Consider the following 23894-nt stretch of genomic DNA (forward strand, 5'->3'; position numbering starts at 1 on the left):
ATCTCATCAGTCAAGGGCATTCAAAGACTTACAGATTCACATCAGCAATGTATTAAGCTCCCCCTAGCCACATTAGCCCTTGAATATTCCACTCAAAGTGAATTTTGGGGGTCATAAGTCTCTCTACATTTTAAGACTAATAAGAACTACCCTCCTATGCAACCTGGTTCAACTTTTTTGCAAGCCTCTTGCACTGCTTCAAAAAAAAAAAAAATCGGGTATAAAAATAGGAAAGCGGTAAAAGAAGAGTGGCAGTAGGGTAGAGTTGTCAAAGATGTGCATTACTGTAATAAAATACAGAAACCTAAACTTTTTAAATTCAGAAATGGTGTCCAGGGAAGTCATGTCAAAAAGTGCAAAAGGGTGCTACTTTTGAGAAAAGATTTTTTGTTGTTACGAAAGCAAGACCATTTGCAATATTATATCCAACTGCAGCTTTGAGAGAATTTTACAGAGAGGTTAGTTCACATAAGGCTGTATTAACTAGACCTTCAAATGTTTCCCCCCCATCATATATTTTGAGAATCATCACAGCGTAATGACAAGGCAATACCAACAGTTTTAATAACCTCTGCATGCAGAAATTATCATTTTAACCATTAAACACAGCCATACAATATGGTTTAAACTCTGTTCATAACTTGCCTTATACTCACAGGTACTAACAGTGGAACAAAAACAGATTTGCCATATTACACACAAACATTTCTGCAATACAAAGGATTGAGCATTCCAGGCAGTATTCCAAGATTAATCTTGTTAGACAGTCATTAGTATTTTGTTGAACTGCCTTTTTAGAAAAACGGGGCCTAAGCCTAGAATGAAATATGTTTGGAAAGTGGATTTTGAGGTACTTGAGTTCTACTAGAGATTCAAAACTTCTGCAATTTGAGAAAGACTAAAGCTTAGGAATTTTTTTTGGTTCAACAGAAATGCATTTAAAAAAAAAAATAAAAAAAATTTTTTAAAAAAAAAAAAAAGAGTACTACTACTACATGGTAATCTTTAGAACTAATGATCACCAAATCTGCATGAATCCATGCCAAACACTCACTCAACAACCATTAAGTTTAACATATTTTTTACTTTTTTTTTTTTTAAAGGCAAAACCTAAATTGCTAAAACAGAGGTAATCCTTATCCTTTCAGTTCAAAAGCTTTCAGAGTGTACCAGTGTGTCAGGAGTGACACTGAATGTCAACAGTAGATTTCAGATTTTCTTTGGCCTCTTAAACTAAGCTTGCCATTGACATTTGAAAGATGACTCCTCCTAACTACTAGTTTCTGCAGTTCTGGGAGGAACATGTTGACTTTTGCATTACCGGTAAGTGTTCTAATGGAAGTTTTCTGAACTAGGCAGGATTACAGAGTGATTAATGCAGTACTCTATGAGCCTCGAGTCCTGTATTCTCCCAGTGCTTTTAAAATCTGTGTCTGTCTTGACACAGCAGAGGATTCTGAAGGCCAGAGTTCTAAGTCACGACTGAGGTTTTGATGACAAGACAAGAATGATACTTCAATTAATTTCTACTGGATGTGTTGTCAGATTTCTAGGAACCCATTTCTCACAGAATTCCTATTTCCAGAGCTAGTGTTTAAAACTGGCTAAAGAGACATCCTTCAAGTTTGTAGAAGACTCGGTGATACAGAAAGGGTTTCTCTCCCTATGTTGTCAATGCTCTCACCTCATTGTATGCACACTTAGTAATCTCAAAAGTACTAATCAAGCACAAACAAGATGGTTTAGACAGTCAACATCACACATTTACACAGCAGCCACTGTGAACTTTATTAAGAAGTGTTTGCCAGTTAAACTGCCATCACTTTATCAACTTCTCTGCTTATTTGTAAAAAATCAGCTCTTTCATAATGGCTCTGGAAATCATTTATTGCCAGGTAAACGCTGGATCACTGGCAACGTATGCTCTCCTTGGAACTCTGGCAGCCTTACTATGAAAGGAGCTATAAACACCTTTGCAAAATGCAAAGCAAGCAACACATCTTTCATTCAAGCAACAAAGTCATTCTTGAGGCAGATGTTATGCTAGCCAAACAGCAAAAACACCTTTACATTAAGCAATCTTTTCTGTCATGACAGTTCCACAAAATGAAGTGCAATTTGTGAGGAAAAAAAAATGCTTAAGATACCACTTATGCATTCTCTTCATGTAACTGTGTAGTCAAGTCTTATTTCTCAGGCTGGAGAGGTTGAGCTAAAATGAAACACAGCATGATGATCTATCTTCATGAAAATGTCCTGTTGCTAATGCATCTGCTTTTGCTTCCTTTGCTCTTTAATAGTCCTATGCAGTCCTATGCATTAGAAGTCAGAACAAGGCTTCTTCGTTCATTTGGAGTCAGAGTTATATTCAGTTCTCTAAGCAACTCACAACGTAGTCTATAGAAATCTCTGAAAAGAAGTTCTCCATTCCCAAGTAATCCAACAATCACAGAAAATATTTTCCTATTTCTTCAGCTCCAGAAGTTGTTTTAATTCCTTTTTCATCTTGTAGCCATGTGGCAAAATAGCATTGTCATGGGCTACATATAGTAAGATTTAATCTTTATTAATAGCTTCAGTAGATTGCCCGAGGATTTTTAGTACTGTAGTAGGCTTCACATGCAGCTACATAAGCAGATTCTGGGAAGAAATCATCATGGTATTCTGCTAAAAACCTGAGAAGAAAGCACACCAGAAAAAGAACAGAACATGAAACATTTAAGACAAAAAGCTATTTTCAAATTAATTTTTAAGCTTAGCAAAACCACAGCCTGGGAATTAAGAATTATTACACTTTGAAATTTGGCATACAAAAGGCTTGCCCTATTTTTACAAGTTTTACATAGTGAGAAAAGCCTTGCCCTATCATTCGCAAATCCAAATAGCATTAAAAAAACTGCTCAAGCTCAATAAAAACAAATGCACAAGTTGAAGCTACACTAAAAAAAAAGAATGCAGAGAACTATCACAGAAGAAAAAAAACCTGAAAAGATCTTTCTGCAACTTGTCAGTCACCTGTTCAACATAAAATTTTCATTTATGTCAAAAACAGGATTTTCAGTTATCACTATGTCAGTGTTTTATATAAATGGCCAGTAACGATTAAGTCAAACCATATTTTTTAAAAAGTAAGTAAAGCTATGATTTGTTGTTTCTTGTGCCTGTGCATTTAGGGTCTCTGCCTCTCATAGTTTCTGATTTAAATATGGCTCTCAAAGACAAAATGCATCTTTTGCAAAACCAATTCCCTAATTTCAGATTTCTGCAAGCTGGTCTTCAAATATTCAAACAGCAAAGCACCCAATATTTTATCATGTCTTTCTGCCCTGCTAACATGCAACTCTTTCTTTGGTTTAGGACTGAAAACAAAAATAAACAGTTCTGCTACTAACACAAGTAATAAAGAGCTAAAATGACCATATCCTCTGTGTTCTTTCCTTTTTATAACAAAATACCAGGTATGCAAATTGGGGCAAAAGGGTAAAATGGATCTGAAGGAAATGATCAAACTGTTTTTCCAGAAAAAAAACACAGACCTTCAAAAATATCTGGATATTAAAGATCAGCATCAATAAAAATGGCAAAAGGTTAGCTACAGATTCTCTGTTTGAGTTCAGCTGGAAGCAACGGAACAATATCATTTGCAGAATCTGGTTTCTCTCAAGAACCACTGGCTAGGGAGACAACTTCACTACTGGAAGCTAAAAATACCAGTTTTGCATAACCAATATTCTGTACCAAGAAAGTCCAAATAAAAAAAAAAATGTATAGGTGAATGCAAGTAAAATCATAGCATTTCTCCAACCTCACCCACAGTTATACTGTCTGAACTAGGCATATCCTTTGATGTTAAGAGAGCCAAAGCATCAAAGAATACTGACAAAGTTCTCTATTTAAGGCAATCTAAATTTAATCAGGAATATATTAATTGCTGAGAGCTCACACATAAAAGTTATAGCACAAAAACACAGATAAATCAAAAAAGGTTGATTTTTACACACACACACAATCCTTGTACTTAAACATGGGCGTCAGACAAGTGCTAAACTGGAAGAATAACTGGTTACATCCTACTAATTCTAGGAAAAAAGCAGTGAGAAATACAAGCTTTTTTTTTTTTAGAAGAAATCAATCCTTCAGTGTGTCACCATTTATTTAGAAGGCACTTTGTCAACTTCTTCTGTACTTCCTTATTTCATAGGAGTTCTGTAATTAACATTATAGAGGGACCTAGGGTGGTTTCTGATGTAAAAAGTTTCAAGGTTTAAAAGAGGGAAGTGAACTGGCTGGCCAACCGATACATTCCCAGAAGATCAAATGGCAGCTTGGTTTTGGTTTTAAGTATTACCTAAGGAACTGGGCAGAAAAGGCTCCGTTATGTGACCCATAACAGCGTCTATCTATTATTTCTGGCAGTATTCAGCTGGGCAGGTACTGCCAAAAGAGAGTAAGATCTCTCATCTTTCTTTAAAGCAAGGATCCAACTGGCTCTGCCACAGACTGACACCACATAAACTATAATAATAAATGTGTAAGAGCTAAGTAAATTTAAAGTTCCACACAGTCTTCATTCATGCAATCCTACTCTAGCATACTTTTCACGTATAGGTATTCACACTGTGCTAGTTTCTCACTGGGTCCAACAGTAGCTTCCGATTTTATTAAATAGCACAAAGTAGAAGGGATTACATAATTAAGTTTGAGACATTATTAAAAAATTTCTATGAAAACTTTTTGCCAAATCAAAAAAATTGCTTTTAATATTACAGCATATTAGTTGCATTATACCAATTTTTCAGACACAGAAATAAAAGCATTTAAAGAAATGAAATAAAACCAGCAGCAAAATATTTTCCCCTGAAAGAACAAAAGACAGTCAAAATCAATGCTAAGTCACAACTACTAAGGAAATCCAAATTAAAAATTTGGCAAAAGAATAAACCAGAAAAAAAATAGTTTTATTCTTTTCTTGAATTAAAAAAAATAGGACAAATTAGATTAAAATCACTGATAGTTGATTAATACACTGTTTGAATGACATTACTTAGCGATTATTAGCCCTTGTCTTTAAAACCATTCACCACCTAATTTTCTAAGCTTACCAAGGCCATAAACCGTCTAATAGTTTATACAATGCTATTTTTCATGAGATAGATAACTCCCAGAAAATAATCTAAAGAAACACAAAAACAATTCACACAATCAGATCCTCCCAGTCTTCACTGAAACATGTCATTCATTTGCACTACAAACACACACCCCTTCCTCTAGGAAAACCACTACAAAAAAAGTACTGAAATCACAGCAGTTTAGAATCTAACAAAATACCTGAACGTTGTAACTGCTACAACCTCTGACTACTTAGCTACCAATCACTTACTGGGATATGTGGGATTAGTATGAAGCGAGTGTGATAAGGCTTAAAACTTAACAGACTTCAGTATAACTTTTAACACGCTTAGGCTGCACAAGACAAAGATGAGACACAAATGGAATTTAATAATTCTCCAATAGCACTTGTTAATGACTTCAAGAGATAAACAAATTACAGAGGCCAATCAAATTCCTAGTGTCACTGGATAACATTCTGTAAAACACAGAACCAAGTGCTAGATCATACTAGGGACTATATTTTAACAGAACATCAATAAAACAAAGGAACCTTCAGAGGACATTGAGTAGACAACAGTTCCAAGAAATTTAAGGGCAAGTAATGGGAAACAGGTTCATTTTCTCTTGCAAATTTCCTGACTTTTGCTTAAGATCATCAATCATAAATGCCAGTTTGGTGCAAGCTAAAGTGACAGCTGGTAAAGATGAGGAATTTTAGCTGAGATGCTTGTGGCACAGCCACAACTCAAAAAAATATAAAAATAAGAGCAGGCAGAATGCATGCAGTCAAATGTACATCTCTGTTCTTAATATAACAGTTGTGAAACACAAAATACCCCAGAGCTGACAAACACAAATTACTTTCTGCAGAGAAGCTGGAGAAAACAAGCAACAGAACACAAGGATCAGCTTCTGTCCCAATCCTTTGTATATTTGTACACAAAGCGCAGTAGCCCTTCTGAGGCTGCTTTCTATTCAAACTACATTGCAGCGCAGAAAGCTGGCACAGAAATATTAGGAGTCTCATAAGACTCTTAGCTACTGGGTATTTCACTAATGCTTTGCCCTCAGAAAAGCTGAAATAGGATAAAGATCAATTACACCGGCACCTGCAAGTCAGGAGCCGAGATTTAAAAACAGAGGGAGCTGTACTTAGCAAGCTGAGCCAATGTTCAGCTATAGATCAGAAAGCACATTGCTATTTAGCTATTCAGAGCAATGAATTGTTTCATTACTTTTAACTTGCAAACCTGATTAATTCAGTCACCTGTTGCATTATTGCCTTTTTCATTTTTACACTTTTTACAGAGTTCATATGCATACACCTACACATGAGTAATTGAGTTTTAGATGCATGGTCCACATAAACATCCTGCTGTTAAGACTGCACCTTTTTTTCTCATCATGATCAGCTGCAAAAAGAATACTTATGCTTTACACTCATGCTCAGAACATAGAAGTAACCTCTCTACCAAGGCTCCTAGAATAACAACACTCCAGGAAGGACTAGAGGGGATGGAGACAAGGGAAACAGACACAAGGGTGACCTAGCTTGAAGAACTTCTGTGTTCTGATTTTCAAGTGTGGTAGTCTGTAAGCAAGCTTACCCCAGGTGACTCCAAGCAATACCCTCACAAATACACTACCATCTGGCTGACAGTTATGCAGGCAGATCTAGCAAAAAGAGGCACGGAACCATCATTACCCACATTAAAAGCCCACTTGACACATGTATGTAAGGAACCTTTTTCAGAGTCCCTGAATTAATATGAGCTTTAAGAGCATCATCTGGTAGCAAAAATGTCCTTGTCTCAGCAGCGTCAACACAACCTATTACCTGAACAGCCCCTGCACGAAGAAAAACATTCTTCTAAACTTCAGCTACCATCACATGAATAAGCTCAGGAGCAGCCTGGAAAGTGTGGAAATTATGAAGGAAGGAAAACTTTACTGATTTTAAGAAGGACAACTTCAGACATAAAGGTGTAAGGAAAGTGTTAAAAGGAAAAGTTTCCAAGAAGGTGACATCTTACACACGGTACAGAATTCTAGAAGGTAAGCAGATGCTTTGATGAGATCAGTGGCCTGGAGTAGATGCTGTTTGAAAGGCAATTGTAATGATCTAAAGGAATTTGCTTAAAGAGCATGATGGATCCTAACTCTATGAGTCACCTCATCAAAAGAAATGTCATTTGCAGATTAAGAAGCTATCTCCTTTCCGAGACTACTACTCAGACGCAGGATTTGAAAGCTAAAAGGCTTGGTTTCACACAAAAGTGTATGCCACCACCTACCCCCCACCCCCTCCAACTGACAGGCATGTCTCCATCTATAAGGCTGTTCAAGGTAAAAGCTTGCCCATACAAAGTTCATCATCAGCCCAATGCAGTCAACAAAACAAGTGAAGCAAAGTTTCAGATGTTTATTCTGATATCCAGTGTCTCAAGAACCACACCAAAGGAACAAACAGGCTTGTTTCGTTGACTGGAGTCTTGTCACTCATCCACATACAGAAAGCAAGGTCATCTTCCTTGGCCTTTAAAGAGCAAGTGCAAAGAATTCCAAAGATGCCAAGCTGCCAACATAGTATTTCCAATAATCAGACTGAGTGAAAATTAGAAGTGATAACTTCTACTAGACCTTTTGGGAAAACAGCCCTACAAGAGCTCAATACAGCAGTCCTTGGCTGGTCTTGAGGATGACGACTCGCTTTTGGCAAGGCCAACACAGATCCCAGAATCAAGTCCTAGATTTGCTTTTTAAAAAAAGCTACCATAACACACTTAAAAATATTTTGGACAACTTTTCAGTTAGATGCGTGACCCAAGCCTCTGCTATTATATGTAGCAATACATTCATTCAAATACCCAGGCACCTGACAGTTTGGCAAGCAGAAGGAAGACAAGCAATCTACATGGTGAAGTTTCAGGAATTATTTTTGGCAAAGCAATCAAACCTTAGTAAAGAACAGAAAGTACACACAAGCAGATTATGCAGTCAAACCAGTCAAAAAAAAGCCTACCAAAAATAAGAACCAGTACAATACCAGGTACTCATTGACTAAGAAGCATTCAACATAAAGGTGGCAGAAGTTCAAGAGGACCCAAAATAGCAATTACCTCTTTATCCCAGTCAATGAACACAGCAAAGCCCAAATACAACAGTAGTAATGCCTAAAATAAGGCATATGGATTCACTGTGCAAGTAGAATTCCTTTGCTACAAAACTTTTAGGAAAAAAAAGTTCCTTTACCTGTTTGTGCCTATAAACACACAACTGTCCATTTACACTCAGAACCTTGGTTTTCTCACGTTTAGGCTCTTAATTCCATAAGGTTTTCTAGTATGTTGTAATTGCTATGCTGCACAGGTACCTTTTGTCAAGTAACCAATTAATCCCAAAATTGACAGGCAAATAGAAAAGCCCTAATCAATATAAGAAACAGTAGCAGAATTGCATTCTTTGTGATCTTGCAAGAAGTGATTTTTAATCACTTGCCATCTTGCAACTTTATTTAGTTGCAACGACCAGGAACTCCCTTCACAAGCAACTTCACCTAAATACAATTTTTTTTTCTATTCCATTCACCATGTGCAATGATTCATTTTTTCTTTCTCAGAAAGCCACTAATAACCTCTCATTAATTGCACATTAGCACAGACTAGTGGTCATAATTCACCACTGCAGTTACATATAATAAAATTACGATACTCAAAAAATGTTGTGCTATCAAAACCAGAGATCGAAGTCTCAAAGTTACTTCAAACAATTTGTCATCTTTCTACGTACACATTTTATTATCACAGTTGTCTAGTCTGGTCACATTCCGATTGGCTTCCTTCTCATAAAATGCTCAACAGTATTAAAATACTTTTCTACCCGTGGAGCAGAGTGGCACAATAGAGACAACCAGGTTGTAAAACATCAGGAAAAAAAACAAGAGAGACAACTTACAGGATATACTGAATTTGAAATATCAGTGGTGGCTTTTTAACAACACTGAAGTCTTTGACCATTAAGAATGCAATTTTCCATAATCTGAAATAATACATATTGGCCTCATCTGGAAAAATGTATTAGAAATTTAAGAAGCATTATTTTAGAAATACTTCGTCGCTTACAAAATACTTATGGCTTTCTGAAGTGCTGTACCATTTTGTTTTGCTTTTTTTTTTCTAAAATGCAAATGACATTAACTGAATTACCTCAGTGAAGATGTCTTGCTATTCTAAAACCAGACATGTTATATTCTCCTAATTTTTAAGTATCTCCTATTGGTCAACAGTCCTGATAAATGACCACTCTGATCCCAAAACAGATTTTCAAGTCAAGGATGTGTTCAAATCAATGGAAACAAACTGGCAGCTTCTTGCCTATCCATTTCTCATCACTCAAGCTGCCCCTGGAGGCACGCTACGCACCTCACAGTACAGAGAAGTTGTAAAATACAGCACACAGAGCATTTAATTAAAAATACAGCTGAAATAATTGTATTAGTTAAAAGGCAATAATGATTCTATCTCAAAAAATATTAACAGGCAGAAGACTTAATCAGGGGTCCTTTGCTAGTAAGACCAGCAGTTAGTACACACCAGTTACTGTGTTAGCTCCCACTGCTTGCTCCTGAGGACTAAACTCAAGCTGTAAGTGAAATTCACCGAAACAAACTGGCGTGTTTGTCACTGAAGTCCATTTCAGGCTGTTGTTCTTCTGCAAGTATTATAAATTATTTCAGAAGCTAAATAATTTCGAGGCAAAGACTAAGAGTTTTGCACTTAATTTGAGAAACTATTTTTTTTTTAGTTGTGCAAATTCTATAATTGAGAAATAAATACTCATGTTCTCCATGAAGAAAGTTTCATTATGCATGCTAGTAGAAAGCTGCACTAAGCACAAAGAGTACAGCTTCTACTTAATATGAAACTCGAAAAAAGTCCATTTCATACATCCCTTAAAAATATATGTTGCCTGGGAAACTGAGATCAATCTTGTCTAGCAGCAATCTAAGGGCATGACTGGAAAAAACTACCCATGTAGCATCTCAAAGTGAATTTAATGCATCTATCAAGTATGAGTAAACTCAAAACAAGCTTCCAGATGAAGTGTTCTATTAAATCTGTTTCTCAGCCCACATGAGATTAATAATGCAAATGTGAAATGAAACTGTAAATTTCAGCCATAAAATCTTAAGTCAAAATTAAATCAGCATCTATGCCAGAACTAAATCAGTTGTGTACCACATGAAAGTTTTCTTTAAAAATACATTAACTACTTTGCCTGGACTATTCTACCTAGAATTCAAAGGAAGATTCAGAAACAGTTTTATTAATGCAAGCAGACAGCTTCAATCCCTTTTCTGCTATTAGAAAAATAAAGGACAATGCTTCACCTTAGCCTCAAGTTTTCTCTTGTGATGAGAACCAGCTAATGCAGACGTATTTCTGTGATAAAAATCAAGTCTGAACAGGTTTCTAGAAAATTTAATTTTGACCACTTTCAATGACATATGGAAATAAATATCCAAATGAAAGAAATCCTGACGTGCCAAGAACACATTTTCAACACACTTGAAAAAAAGAAAAAAAATCTAATAATTTGCATTGGAGTTTATGTTACTTATTTGAATACGCAGTAGCATGCCCAGTAAGGAAACTAATCTAAGAAGAGTATTTATCACAAAGCTACCCAAGATCACATGCCTCCTACAGCAGTAACTGTAACATGGATGTTTTTTCAGGAAGGTTCTCAATTTGACCAGTTCTGATGAAACCAGAGAAATAATTATTTCACCACAGAAAACAAACCTTGAGAACTGCATCAGCAAGACATACGTGATGCTGCCTTAGAAAGCAGTTGGAAAGAAACACACATCCCTCGATATTTTGTTGTACCAGCTATGCAATATCCACACAATGATTGCCTTAGGGTGCTCATTCCAGTTTAGTTGTAGTCCGGTCTTAAGGACTGAATGCCCACTAGCACTGGAGCACACTACTGGTTAAGTGTTTTCCAAAAGGAATGCAGCTTGTGTACACAGCACAAGACAAAGCATGGTAAGCGGGCACTACTGAGAGATTTGCTTCAAAAGCACAGCTCTACCTGACCTAAAAACGCTTATATGGAAACGCCTTCTGATTTATTTTTTTTATTTCTACTTATAGATGACTACACATTTCAACAAGATGGTCAGATGGAAAAGTAAGACACATGGATACTACCACTAGTACTTTCAGTTTAATTAGCTCCCTACATGTACGGAGGGTGGGGGGGGATGTGTTTCCTCCTTCCTCCTATTCCACCCAACCAGAGCTCATCCATAGACTCAGTATGAAGAAACTGCATTTAAGATGCTAAAGAGTAGAGACCTGCTCTGACCAAGTCAGAAGAATCTGAACAGGCAGAGGTTTGGTAAAAACTGATTTGATCCACAGCAAGTTAAGCACCCTACATAATATTCACACCAAGCAAAAACAGGTTTCCAACAATAAACGCTAACACTGTCCTGTTTAACGTAAAGGTATTTTGGATACTAACAAGGATTTGACAAAATAGAAATGTAAAAAAAGGAATCAGCAAAACTTGAAAATTAAATGCTTCAAGAGAAAAAATTTGTGGTTTGGAAACTTTGAAATTTAAGACAGCTTTTATTTTCAATAAACAATTAAAAGTAAAAGCATTTTAATAGTTTTACCTCCCTGATCTCTAACAGGACTTCTGATATGCTAGTACTACATTATGTTACTTCTCAGTAGGTGACTACTTAAGCCTTTGACCAGAACATAGTTAGGAGTTCCACGTTTGTTCCAGGTGTTGACCATTTACAACACTTTCTCCTCTAAATTTTCCCTTGAAAATTTATCTTCCACTGCATTGATGCTGCATAATATAGTGCCACACATTTTAACTACTGGTACAATTTCATGCACAGATACTACCTAAAGTACCTCACAAACAAAGCTGATCATGGTGCAGTTATGACCATACTGACTCCAGCCATGGAGCAAGCATGGTCAGAGAGAGTTTGGGTACCTCTACAAGCCACTGCACTGCATAACAGAGAAAACTTTCCGTTCAAAGCTCAGTTAGGACAGTCTTTTCTTTAAAAAAACCTACCATAATTAGAAACATTCTAAACCACAAGTTTCTCCCCCTGCTACTATAAAAGCAACATCAAAACTCTCAGATTATGCTCTCAAAACTAGCAATGCAGAGTTTGTATTTCCTCATAATACTTAACTAAGTCAAACTTGTTCTTCAATACATACTACCAAACAAACGTTTATACTTCAGTTCTCTATCGCTATGTTTATCAAAACTAGGGAGCTCAGGTTCCCTTCAATTTGCATTAAAGAATCAAAGAAATCTTGGTTTAATCTTTATTCAAATTGTTATTTCTAAAATCTTATATTAATTTTATCATATTATTGTTATTTCTAAAATCTTATATTAATTTTATCATATTCTTGTAGCTATAGAAAACTAACATCTTATTGTAAAAATCCTTTGTCATTCCAGGACACTTAGGATCTATTTAAGAATGTAAACATTGCTGTGGTACATTGTGTCACATTACCTCAGAAACATTTCGAAGTGTTTTACTAAGGCCTTTAGGTTTTTGTCAGGAAAGCACATCTTCCCCAGTATTTCTGGTAGCTTTACTGTAAATAAGAGAAATAATGTTTACACCTGTTCTTGTAAAAGCAGCTTCTAATTACTTTTATCCACTCTACAGAAAAGAAGAATATAAAAATTTCTTCTCCCTGCAGCCTCCGCTTTTCTTTGCAAGTTACTCAGTGATCCTTCAGTGACCTTTCAAAGACTCACTACAAAGAAACGTGCTGAGAAAGTGAATGCTTGGTTTAATGATGTTTGATAGTATATTGGAAGTAATGCTTGTTTGCTTTTGTTAAGTGAAGGCTTACAGAGCCAGTAAAAGAAAACCAAATTTATGAACAGCCTAAGAGATTTAAACAGATTAAAATGTATGTTTCTCCAAGAAGAAAACTAAATATAATAAAGCAAACGGTAAATCGCACAGATAAGATCACTGGAAGAAAAAAAAAACCCCAAACAAAAAAACCACAACAAAACAAAAGCCCAAACAAATCAAGCAATTTTGGTTAAGCACATAGTTCCACATCAGTTTACCAAACATCCGTAGCAAATGTTGAGATCCATAAATATATGAAGGAGGTGGCGGTTGATCACTTGGTGGATAATTTTCTGGCATCAATTTCCAGGACAAAACCTAACACGAAACATTAAAATGTTGGCTGTGAAATCTTTATAGCACCATAAATAAAGTCTGTACAGAATTTAAAAATCAAAGATGAAATAAGTAATACAAACAAAACTTTTTCTTACATAGCCCTGCTCTGAGGTCCATGAAACCTTTAATCATTGAATCTAGGACAGTAACAAAAATCTGTTACCTCATTCAATTCATTGTTTCTTCTACCTTCAAAGCCAGTAAAAACTGCACTCCCCTCTTTGCTAGGAGTCAAAGTTATAGGTGAAGATGATCCACTATGGACAGGGGTTTCTTCAAAAGGGAAAAAAAAAAAACAAAACAAAAGAAGTCAGAAAGATTTTATCATTTGTTTTATGGAACTGTAAACTATTAAACATAACTAAGGCCTGCTGCTAAAACGTTTAAAGTCTTAAATACTGGAATTCAGTATACGCTATCCTACAGCAGGCTCACAGAAAAGCGACTCCTTGAACTCTGTTGAGAAACACAGTACCGATGTACTGAGAATATTGCTTTGTATTTCCCCCTTTGGTTTAACAGCCTTAGAAACAAATAACTGATACAAAAAGTAATGAATTCCCATTGCAATCATTCAGTTCGCAGTCCACATGGCACTGATAAAAAAGAAGGAAAAAACCCAACAAGATGTAAGTTTGTGTAGAGCAACAATTTAAAGAGCAAAACCTACTTTTTTCCAGGTGCAAGAAGAGCTTTGGCATAGAAGCTGGGGTCTCAAGATGCCGTCGTTTAGGTTGTGGGGAAGCACTGCTTTCCGATAACCTGTCGCAGTTAGAGCTATGGCGCGTAGAACGCCTCAGCGACTGCAGAATTTCAGGTTCAGCTTTTCGTCTTTTTGGCGTGGCTGGCTCCCCTGTTGTAGGCTGGCTGTCAGTTGACTGAGGCGTCGGAGGATTCAATAGAGGAGGACTTGGGGAAAGTTCCTCCTGATTTCTAAGAAATAAAAGGCAGCTTTACAGAAGTGATCTCTAGATCAGTGGTTTTCCCCCAAAAGAGATTCTTCTAGGCTCACAGATCTTGTTAAATACTTACTCAGATTAGACAATCTCCTCCCAATAACTATCAAAGTGATGAGGCCTTCTTTTAAGTACTATTTTCCAGAAGTATATTTATTTCCAGATTTACAAGTTAATGAATACAAATTTACATTTCAACATAATTTTTCCCCCACAAAGTTGCAGCATAACTCTACACCAGTCAGTATAAACCCCTTTGGAATTAACCAGATAGAAATTCAGAACCTGAATTCAGGCAAGCAAGAAGAGTTTATTATCATCCTGATAAAACGCTCAAGTCAAACCCTGTGAGAATATCATCCCATTTTGAACACATAACCATATTTTATTGCATTTTCCTTAGGAGATAAGCAGTATTAGACTTCTTTTACTCAACATACCTGTTAGTATTTGTTGAGTTTTCTTTGATGGGAAGAAAGAATTTTGATGAAGTTACCTTCTTAAATTGAGCTTGTTCATATGGATAGAGCAAAATTAATGGAAGTGTGAAGTCAAAGGTTATTCGCAGCCCATCCACCATCTCTTTACATAGCTCAACACTAAAGCGGGGGCGGAAAAAAAAAAAAAACAGATAATGAATTTCAGAGTCGCATGTCAATTTTTCAGTGTAGTTGTAGGAGATTCCCCTTTAATACAGATCATTAACATGTTAACTACAATATGCTGATTTCATCACTAAGTAATGATAAGTGATTAAAAGCATAAAGACAGCAATTGCTGTTGGTAACTTCAGAAATACAAATTTCAAAAGTCTGCTTAATAAGCTCTCACCGTATCATACAATTGCTCGGTTGTGTTACTATTTACTGGATTAATAAAATCTACAGTAAACCAAGTCAGTCAGATGTTCTTCATGTAAGTATTATTTTGTCTCTCCAAGTTTACAATGCTCAGAAGAGGCACCTGCCAGAGAAAGTAAGTACTCAACAGATTGAATCTTTGTGTAAAAAGCGTATGCAGAACTTGGTCTACAGCTTCTAAGATGCAGTTAAGGCTGTGCTTAAGAGATAGCCAGTGAACCAACAAAACCAGATACATTTGCACTGGAGATCAGTTTCCAGTGACCTGCTCCAACAGGACACTTTCAGAGCAGCACATTTAGAGGAATTTCAGTTTTAGGCTTGTGTAAAAGACTCACAGTGTTAGGTGGTGAGCAGATGCGCTGTTACAAGCAGAACCAAGAACACTGAGTGCAGCCCACTTGCAACACCTTCACCTCTATGAAGGTATTAGTCCCTCACATTTCAAGTGCATGTATGTGTATGGTAACAGGAATGTGATTCCGCCAAAATGACCCACATTAATAAATTCCATACCTCTTATTACCACTACATACCACCTGCTAGAACTACAGCTTTAAAAAAAAAAATACTACATATAAATTGGGTCAGGGAAGCATCATGTGCAGAAGCTCTATCACGTCTGAGAAGGTCAATTACCTGCTGTGTTAAAGCAGTAAGGGCAGTACATAAGCTGTCAGCTGGATCTCTCCTACTAATGGATCACTGAAATTATACACATTTTCTTAATAAAGACTGTGCTTTAATAAGGAAAGTCACTTAAACATACACCTCTAAAAATCATAATGTGCGTACAACCTTCTGTTCATACTTCTGATGTCTCATCTAACTTCTTTGTTTGGGAAATTACATTACAAAGAAAGGAAGTATCACCAATTGTCAAATAATGAAAGGCACCAATATAAATCAAGACACTTGCATAGACCACAATATTGCAAGCAATAGCAACCATTGAAATAGAACACGGTAACAAGTCAAGACTTCTTTTTGATAAAATCCAAGATTCTACCCCAGTGTAGACTTAGGTCAAGAAGCAGTCCCATCTAAGATTGAAATCCTTTAACGTACAAGAAAACAACAAAAAAAACCCCACAATACTGCCAACATGCAGCATTAACAAAAACACTGCATTTGTAGCATGGTAGAAGAATATACGACTCCGTTGAGAAAACTGCAAATAAGATGCAGGATTGGTGTTATTAAACACATTGTTTCCCTATATGTTGACTCTAGGATTTAAGATCCCATGGGGGGAAAAGAAAAAAAAAAAAAAAAATCACCTGCACTTGAAGCTCTCTAAGTGCTTATATTAAATTTTTATCTTTTACAAAATTTGAATCTGTACAGTTTTATTTAAGCAGGGTATTTTCGTGTCAGATACTCTCTCAGTGCTCAAAAAGTTCTTCACAAACAGCAACACATTCTTCCAAAACGGGTCACAATATTTACAAGAACTGTATCACTCACATGATAAAAGAAGATATCGATGCTGTTGCACCATGACTTTTCAGAGTATAGGGACTCTCTCACTAATAAACAAACTGCCAGTATTACTGTAGTACTGTAGACAGGTATCTGTCAAATATTTTAAGCTCCTTCAGCATACATCACAGCATAAGTCCACAGAAGTGAACAGCCTTGAAACAGAACACAGACTGCCAGGCCATTCTTCTTGTGGACTAAAGATTACTTACTTCTTCTCTGGTGGCACATAATGAAGATTCATATTAGCATGTAGAGTCATCTGATGGTGCCGAGATCTTTCATTGGCTGAAAAAGCAGCATTAATAGCAAAATGTTTCACGTATGACTCCAGGATGGTTATTATATTTGTCTGACAAGGAAGCTTCACTAGCTAAAAAAGAAACAACAAATTAATATCTTAAAAACAATTAGTAAGTATACCAAGCTAAAACTGGAGCTTGTAGTGTACCAACTAGTTTAGTAAGTCCCAATTGCATGCAGTTATTTCAGGAGTGATTAATTTCAACCCTTATTTTGACCAACCCTTTACAAATATCTAGAGAAACAAAAACATGGTCAGATTAACAAGCTTACTACATTGCCAGCTTTAAAAAAAACAACCTGTACTCTAAAACACAATTGGGTACTGAAATGTTAAGATTCTTAAATATAATGACAACTCACTGTTTTAGCTATTGAGTTCTGCTCCCTACACTCTTTATTCTTCCTCATACTGCCCAATAAAGTTAAAAAAAAAAAAAAAAAATCGGGAGTTGTTATACACAAGAACTACTTTTGATGATCACACTTTGCACATTCATTTCATACCCGTTTTCTTCTGTTAATATAGTAACAGTCTTCCTCAAGCTTCTTTTTCAAGACTTCAGGAATTTCTATGCTTATTGCTCTTTCCTCCATGTCTCTTTTTGTATGAGTGTCTTGTTCTTCTTTCTACAATGGACCAATGCAAGAAACAACGTATCAGTTGTGCTTATGAATATTAGCAAAAAAGAACTTCAATAGTCAGGATACAATATACAATCAAGTTTTGTCATGCAGAAATAAAATTGTTTTATTTTTATAGTATAGTAAATATTTAAGTGGATGGCTTACTGTAATCTGCAAATTCATTTTTTAAAACTTTTTTTCCCCTTAGCATTCACTGAAGTATTTAGCACAAAAGAATGAACAGAAATTTGTCTGGTTTTGCTGCTTCAGATCACCCACACTGTAGTAGTTCAGTTCCACAGACCTTCAGAACAAATGTTCATGCTGTACTTTATTTTTAATAATGTAGAGAAAATAAATGTTTTTTTCTTGAAGTCAGTCTTCCACATTCTAATTTAAGACCAGACTTGACAGATCCATTTCACAGTAAAATACAAAAGCCGGAAAGGATCCTGCTCCTATTAGGATTTGTCCAACTTGCATAGACCAGTAAAATTTTACAGCACCCACAAATGTGGATAACCCCCTTTGCCACATTCTTTCTACATAAGCCTTCTGTGTAGAAAGGGAGGGAAAGAACCAAATGTGTATTTTTAGATTAATATCAAAGAATCCTACAAGAATATGGCATCTTCTACAATTTTCAAAAACTCAACCACAGTAAGCACCAGGAATAGGAAAATTACCCTTTTAATTCCAGCTAAATAACCAACTGTGGCCTATATTTCATCTACTTCAATTTTTCCAGAATTTCAAATACAGTTGTTTAAATTCTATTAAGGAGCTCATGAATATACCATTTCTGTCCTCTCTTCTATGTCACTTTCTTCACTTTTTATTTCTTCATCTGTTCCTTCATCACTGTCATCAGAAGAAGAACTACTTATAGCTGTGTAAAAGAGATTTCACATATTTATCTCACATCATTACATTGCAGAGGTTAAGACCAAACAGTTTCAGGACTCAATAAAAAAAAAAACAAAACCAAAACAAAGAACAACCCACCAAAAAAGCACAACTAGCTTGTCTTATTTAATGAGGATAAATAATTCTGATTTAATTAAACACATAAATATTATTTACAGCAAACTATAAACTTTCTAAAGATGTAAGAGAAGACATTTAGAGATTTACAGGAAGTATTCTTGCACCCCCTGTAACTGAAAACCACTCACTTTTAAAAGCTCCCTACATTTCTGAACAAATCTTCTCAACGCTTATCAGACTTTAGTTCTGAACAGGGGATTAATGTGCTAATCATCCAATTGGAAAGTCTGGATCTGTGCAGCAACAGTTGCCAGAACATCAGCCAAGTGCCAGCCAGTGCTCCTGCTGGCTTTCAAGCTACAAAGAAAAATCCTATGAAATTAAAGATCTGGCTTGACAGTGAAATCAGCCAGTCAGCTGACAAGAAACAGATCCTTGTGCCATGTGGACTGGGGTGGTAAAAAAAATAATCATCTTATTGCCCCCTAAAATACATAGAAACACTAGTAAGCAAAGTGTCTTCTTTCCCAAGACCAAATAGAAAACTGAGGGCTTCCTGCACCTATTAATACTACACTAAACAAAGCAGCATTAAGCTCTGAAATCATTGATTAGAGTGCAAGTGATGCAAGGAAAAGCCTCTGGAATACAAGAAAAGAGATGCTTAGCATGAAATATAGTGCTCACTCTACATATGACTGCCTCCATGTATTTCAAACAGGACCGTGATACTCTTTGTGTCATCCTAACAGCATGGTACAGCATGCACAGTACACCTAGCTCAAAAAGTTAAAGGCATCATGCTGGTTATCAAAGAATGAAAATAAGCTCACAGTTTTCACTACTTTCATCATTTTCTTCAGCAGGAAGGCTTTTTAATACAGAGTCAACACCAGGCAGCCTGCAACGTCTCTTCTTTCTTCCCTTTCTTCTCCTACAGAACATAAAATAGTTCACTGAAATTTGGCTAGTGTTATTTGTTTATCCTGATTACATTGCATGCAAATGCACAGGAAACGTATGTTTGTGTTATCTTCATTAACTGATGCCGGAATAATTTGGACAATGCTTATTTGAGAGTGGATACCTTAATGTCTGTACATTACCTCATATTCATGTTTTTAAGCAGTTCTTCAAGCCATGGCCAACCAATATTAGATTATTGCCTTTGGCTGAAAAATACTTCAGGTTTTCCTAAGTTATTTTTCAAGTACATTACTTTGGGAGGATGTAGAGCCCATACGCAAGCATTTCGCAGCAATAGTTTAAAATAACATAGCTATTAAGTGTTAGTCATTCACAGTGTTGTTTAATAACAATATGGAGGTATCTACCTTAGTATGAGGAGAGTAGCTCTCTAGAATGCACTGACTGTACTAAGTAGATATCTACCACCTACAGTGTGAGCTTAGAGGCTAAACTCACTCGTAGACACCTGGATGTATTTGTTTGAATCTGAAACTGAATGTCTCATTCATTTTGAAACCAAAAGGATTTCTTACATGCGAGCCACAGCCTTCCGTGCCAATTTACGCTGTAATCTGCGGTTTTCGTCTGTATCACGAAGAACATGATCTTCAGCTGCCCATCTATCCCAGCTAAGGTAGATCAAAGAAAATTAACAACAGCTACAAATACATGCCACTCATAGTTACTAATAAATTAACATATATTAAATCCAAAAAGCACTTTTTTAATGTCATTCAGAAGCAACTTCTTTATCACAAGGTTTGCATCCTTTTGTATCCACATGGCTTAAACTCTCACGTTGCTATCTAAAATCTCTCAAACCTTGATTTAACATGTGACAGTGTTTGTAGTACCGACACATGCTACAGATCACAGTCAGAGGCTGCACTCCTGTACTGTGGCCTTGATAACCGACGAATCCAGGTCTAGATTTAACAAAGTATAAACTCCTTTTATTAATGGAAACCTAGGAGCTACAAGTATATGCCAAAGACAGATATCCCATGAAGTTTAAACTCATGGCTATGAAACTGATCCACTGAAATTTATGGATACAGACCAATGTGTCAACGCCAGCAAGAATATTACAGGCATTCACAAAACCAAAAAAATACTCCCGCAAACGTCAGTCTTTCGATATTCTGCACAATGCCTTTCTTTGCACAATAAAACAAAGAAAATGCAAGAACTGAAACCATGCACACAGGATCTTACCTTCTGTTCCAACCGTTAAAATGGATCAGATACTCTGGAATCTTTCTGCCTTTCTCATCTTTTCCAACAACAATGTCAACAATCTGAAACAAATATTGAATAGCATGTATTAAAAACCTTAGAGGAAGTAAGCCTTCCAGCATTTAGGGAGTTTATGCACAAAGAAAAAAAGAAGCATGCATTTATGGAAATGAAATATACATACAATGTTGCCAGTGAACACTGATAAGAGCACGATACAGATTATACTAAACGGTCAGAAAAAATAGGGGTTTTGTTGAGCACTTTAAATGTTGGGGACTGCTAACCATCTTTGTCCTGTCCTCAAGTGTCCCATGCTTTCAAGTCAGACAAAAAGAGATGCAAAACAATGCAGTATCACAATACAAATATAGAGATATACATCTGGGCTACTAACGTTTTCCCCTGTGTGCTCTCTTCATGCCGTCAGAGCAACAGACAATACAGCGCTCTCTATATAATCAGAAAACCTTCTCTGAACAACACAGAATCTTGGCCACAAAATATTAAAAGGCTTTATGAATGTCTGAGCCTTTGTTTTCTTCCTCTTTTTCACACACGTAAAATGTGTCAGTCTGAAAGGGCCTGCCCCTCAAAAGAAAAGTCATTTTGGGTGGATCGTTAAGAACCAAAGGAATAATTCTGCCTGCACTTGAACGGCTCTCAATAGACCATGTATCTCCAAATGCACCTAGTAGTTAGGCTGCAGTAATGTTTTAATTTGAGAATTCAGAATATAAGAACTATTGATGGAGTCAAGGACAGTTATGCTGGACTTTGCGGTATTTGAAAGTAAAGAAGAAAAGGCACCATCATCTTTTGCACCCAGCTGACCTCTAGGGCCGGCAATTAAAGCTGTTCAGGTGGTTAGAACATTTAAATATATATACAAACAAAAGTGCAGCATAAAATATGACAGGAAGGTGGAGCTCCTGATCAAAGATGTTTGAAAAACTGTAATCTACACAACTAGCAAATGTGCAACAAAGCACAAATCTGGTCAAGAATCTGGCTGCAGTACCTCCATTTTCATCCCTCTCCGTAACAAAACGAAAGGTAAAAACCACAACTCAGTTCGCTGAGTACTTGGCACTGAAAGATCACCTCGCGTCCCACTGATACCCTAAAACAAGATCAAATTTACATAAAGCTCTACAATTACTATCACTACTATGAAGGCCCGGCCCAGTGAGTCAGGCACCTCTTACTGCAATGCTCATGGTCCACCACCCACTGCCTGCTACCGTATTTCTGTATACTCTCCCGTACCACCCGGACCATCTAAACCGTTCTGAAAGGCCGAAGGAAGGGCAGTAAGCGCAGGGCAGCAGGGAGGGGCAACACGCCAAGCTGTGCTACGTAAGCGCGGGGATGAAAAACTTTCAGAGTTCCTTCGCAGGTGCCCAGCGAGAAGGGCCGGCGGGAACAGCGCCCCACACGCCCCGAGCCCCCGGGGGCGCCGCGCCGGAGGGCAAGGCCCCGACGGCCCGGGCTCCACCGCCCGCCCCTGTCACCGTCACCCCGGCAGCGGGACGCACCGCCCCGCCGGGGGAAGGCGCACGGGCTCGCACACGGCTGCTACGCGCGCCACCGCCCCGGAGCGCGCCGCGGGAAGGGGGACAAGCCCCGCCGGAGGGGCGGGCTGGGACGCCCGGGGGGCGACGGCGGCGGCACGAAAGGCCCGGCGGGGACGAGCACCGCCTCGCTTTGTCTCCCGGCCCCGTGACGGCGGGCGGCCCTCGGCCCGCAGCCGCTTCGCCGGCTGCCCCCACCCCGGGCCAGCACCCGTTTGCCGCAACAAGTGCCGCCCCCCCGCCGCCGCCGCCGCCGCCGCCGCGGCCCCTCCGCCTCCCGCTCGGGGGCGCGCGCGGCGCCCGGCGGAGCGCGCGAACGGCAGCAACGGCCGCGGGCCGGGCTCCGCGCCGGCCCCGCCCCGCCGCGTGCGGGAGGAAGCGCGCGGGGGCGGGGAGGGGGGGCAGGGTCGCGCGCGGCGGGTCACCTTGGCATCATAGAGCACTTTGGCCTTGGTGGGGTCGGGCTCGAAGCAGAGAACTCTCTCCCCACGGTGGAACTTAAATTTCATTCCCCGCGAGGTCATTTGTTCATCATGGCGCAAAGGAGAGAAGCCCCGCCCCCTCCCGCGGGGCGGTGCTCCGGCCGGCCCCGCCCCGCCCCTGCCGGCCGCCGGCTCCGCGGGCGGAGGCGGGCTGCGCCGCGGCGCACGGCGTCCCCTGCCCTCGGCGGGTGAGGGGCGGCTGCCGCGGAGCCCGGCCGCGCTCCCGTGCCCGCCCTGCTGGTCACCGCGGGGGGAGCGGTGGCGAGGGGACGCGTCCCTCCGGGTGGGAGGATGGCCGCCTGCCCTGGGCCGGCGGGGCTCGGGCCGGGTACGGCGCGGGCTCTCGGCCCTGGCAACTCACCCGGCCTTGCCGCCCGTGCTGGCGGTGCCCCGCCGCCCCGTGAGCGTGGGGCTGTGCCCGCCGGGGGAGCGGGGTGCGGGGGAGCGTGCGTGCACCCCGAGAACGACGGCGGCCCTGCTCCCGCCGTTACTGCTTCCCCGAATCATCACCACGCGGTTTCCATTCCTTACGCTGTTTCTCCGCTAAGCGAAGAACCGCCCTGTACTTCCAGGATGACTATTTAATACGTTGTAATCTCCCCCAGGGTTTGTTTTCCTCTCTATGGTTCTTTCAGCTTTCCTGCAAGAAAATAAACTAGAAATAAGTAGGGTGATGGACGAGAAACTCAATTACTTAAGAGTCTGATTTATCTTTCCAATGTTCAATTTCAAATTCTTCCAAGTCTCAAACAGGATGCAAATAGTGGAAATTATCAAAATCAATTTGCAGTTTTCTTGCCCATGTACTTTATGCCAACTGATGCTTGAAAGGGGCTGGGGTTCAGTCAGGGAAATACTGCAATTTGCCACGCAATCTTATTAGATGCTCCCTCAGGCCATTACAATTTTGATGCCAGTTCTGCATTTCTGATTTACATGAGACCATGATAGAGCCAGGAGGCTTGAGCTTAGCCAAACCTGTAGAAACACCAGTTAATTCATGATTATTTAGCATTTCTGAAGTTACTTTTCTGTAA

At 38.7% G+C, this 23894-nt stretch overlaps 1 protein-coding gene across 4 annotated transcripts; it reads right to left on the reverse strand.

Moving 5' to 3' along the window:
- Window positions 1-539: 539 nt before the first annotated feature.
- MSL3 (MSL complex subunit 3) lies at window positions 540-22949 on the reverse strand. 4 transcript variants are annotated; one of them, XM_037377469.1, is made up of 13 exons: window positions 22801-22949; window positions 20781-20863; window positions 20099-20194; window positions 19430-19530; window positions 18407-18498; window positions 17490-17612; window positions 16892-17052; window positions 14778-14936; window positions 14052-14314; window positions 13545-13654; window positions 13261-13360; window positions 12686-12770; window positions 540-2675 (listed from the first exon to the last, which is right to left on the reverse strand). In XM_037377469.1, the coding sequence occupies exons 1-13, from the start codon at window positions 22897-22899 to the stop codon at window positions 2576-2578; spliced, it is 1572 nt and encodes a 523-aa protein (XP_037233366.1). In that variant the 5' UTR covers window positions 22900-22949; the 3' UTR covers window positions 540-2575. The 4 variants fall into 4 exon arrangements, with proteins under 4 accessions (XP_037233366.1, XP_037233367.1, XP_037233368.1 ...); XM_037377470.1 differs by lacking the exon at window positions 22801-22949 and adding an exon at window positions 21823-21933; XM_037377471.1 differs by lacking the exon at window positions 20099-20194.
- Between the last annotated feature and the right edge of the window lie 945 nt (window positions 22950-23894).

This window comes from Falco rusticolus, chromosome 2 (assembly GCF_015220075.1).
Source record: "Falco rusticolus isolate bFalRus1 chromosome 2, bFalRus1.pri, whole genome shotgun sequence".
Lineage (NCBI taxonomy): Eukaryota > Metazoa > Chordata > Aves > Falconiformes > Falconidae > Falco > Falco rusticolus.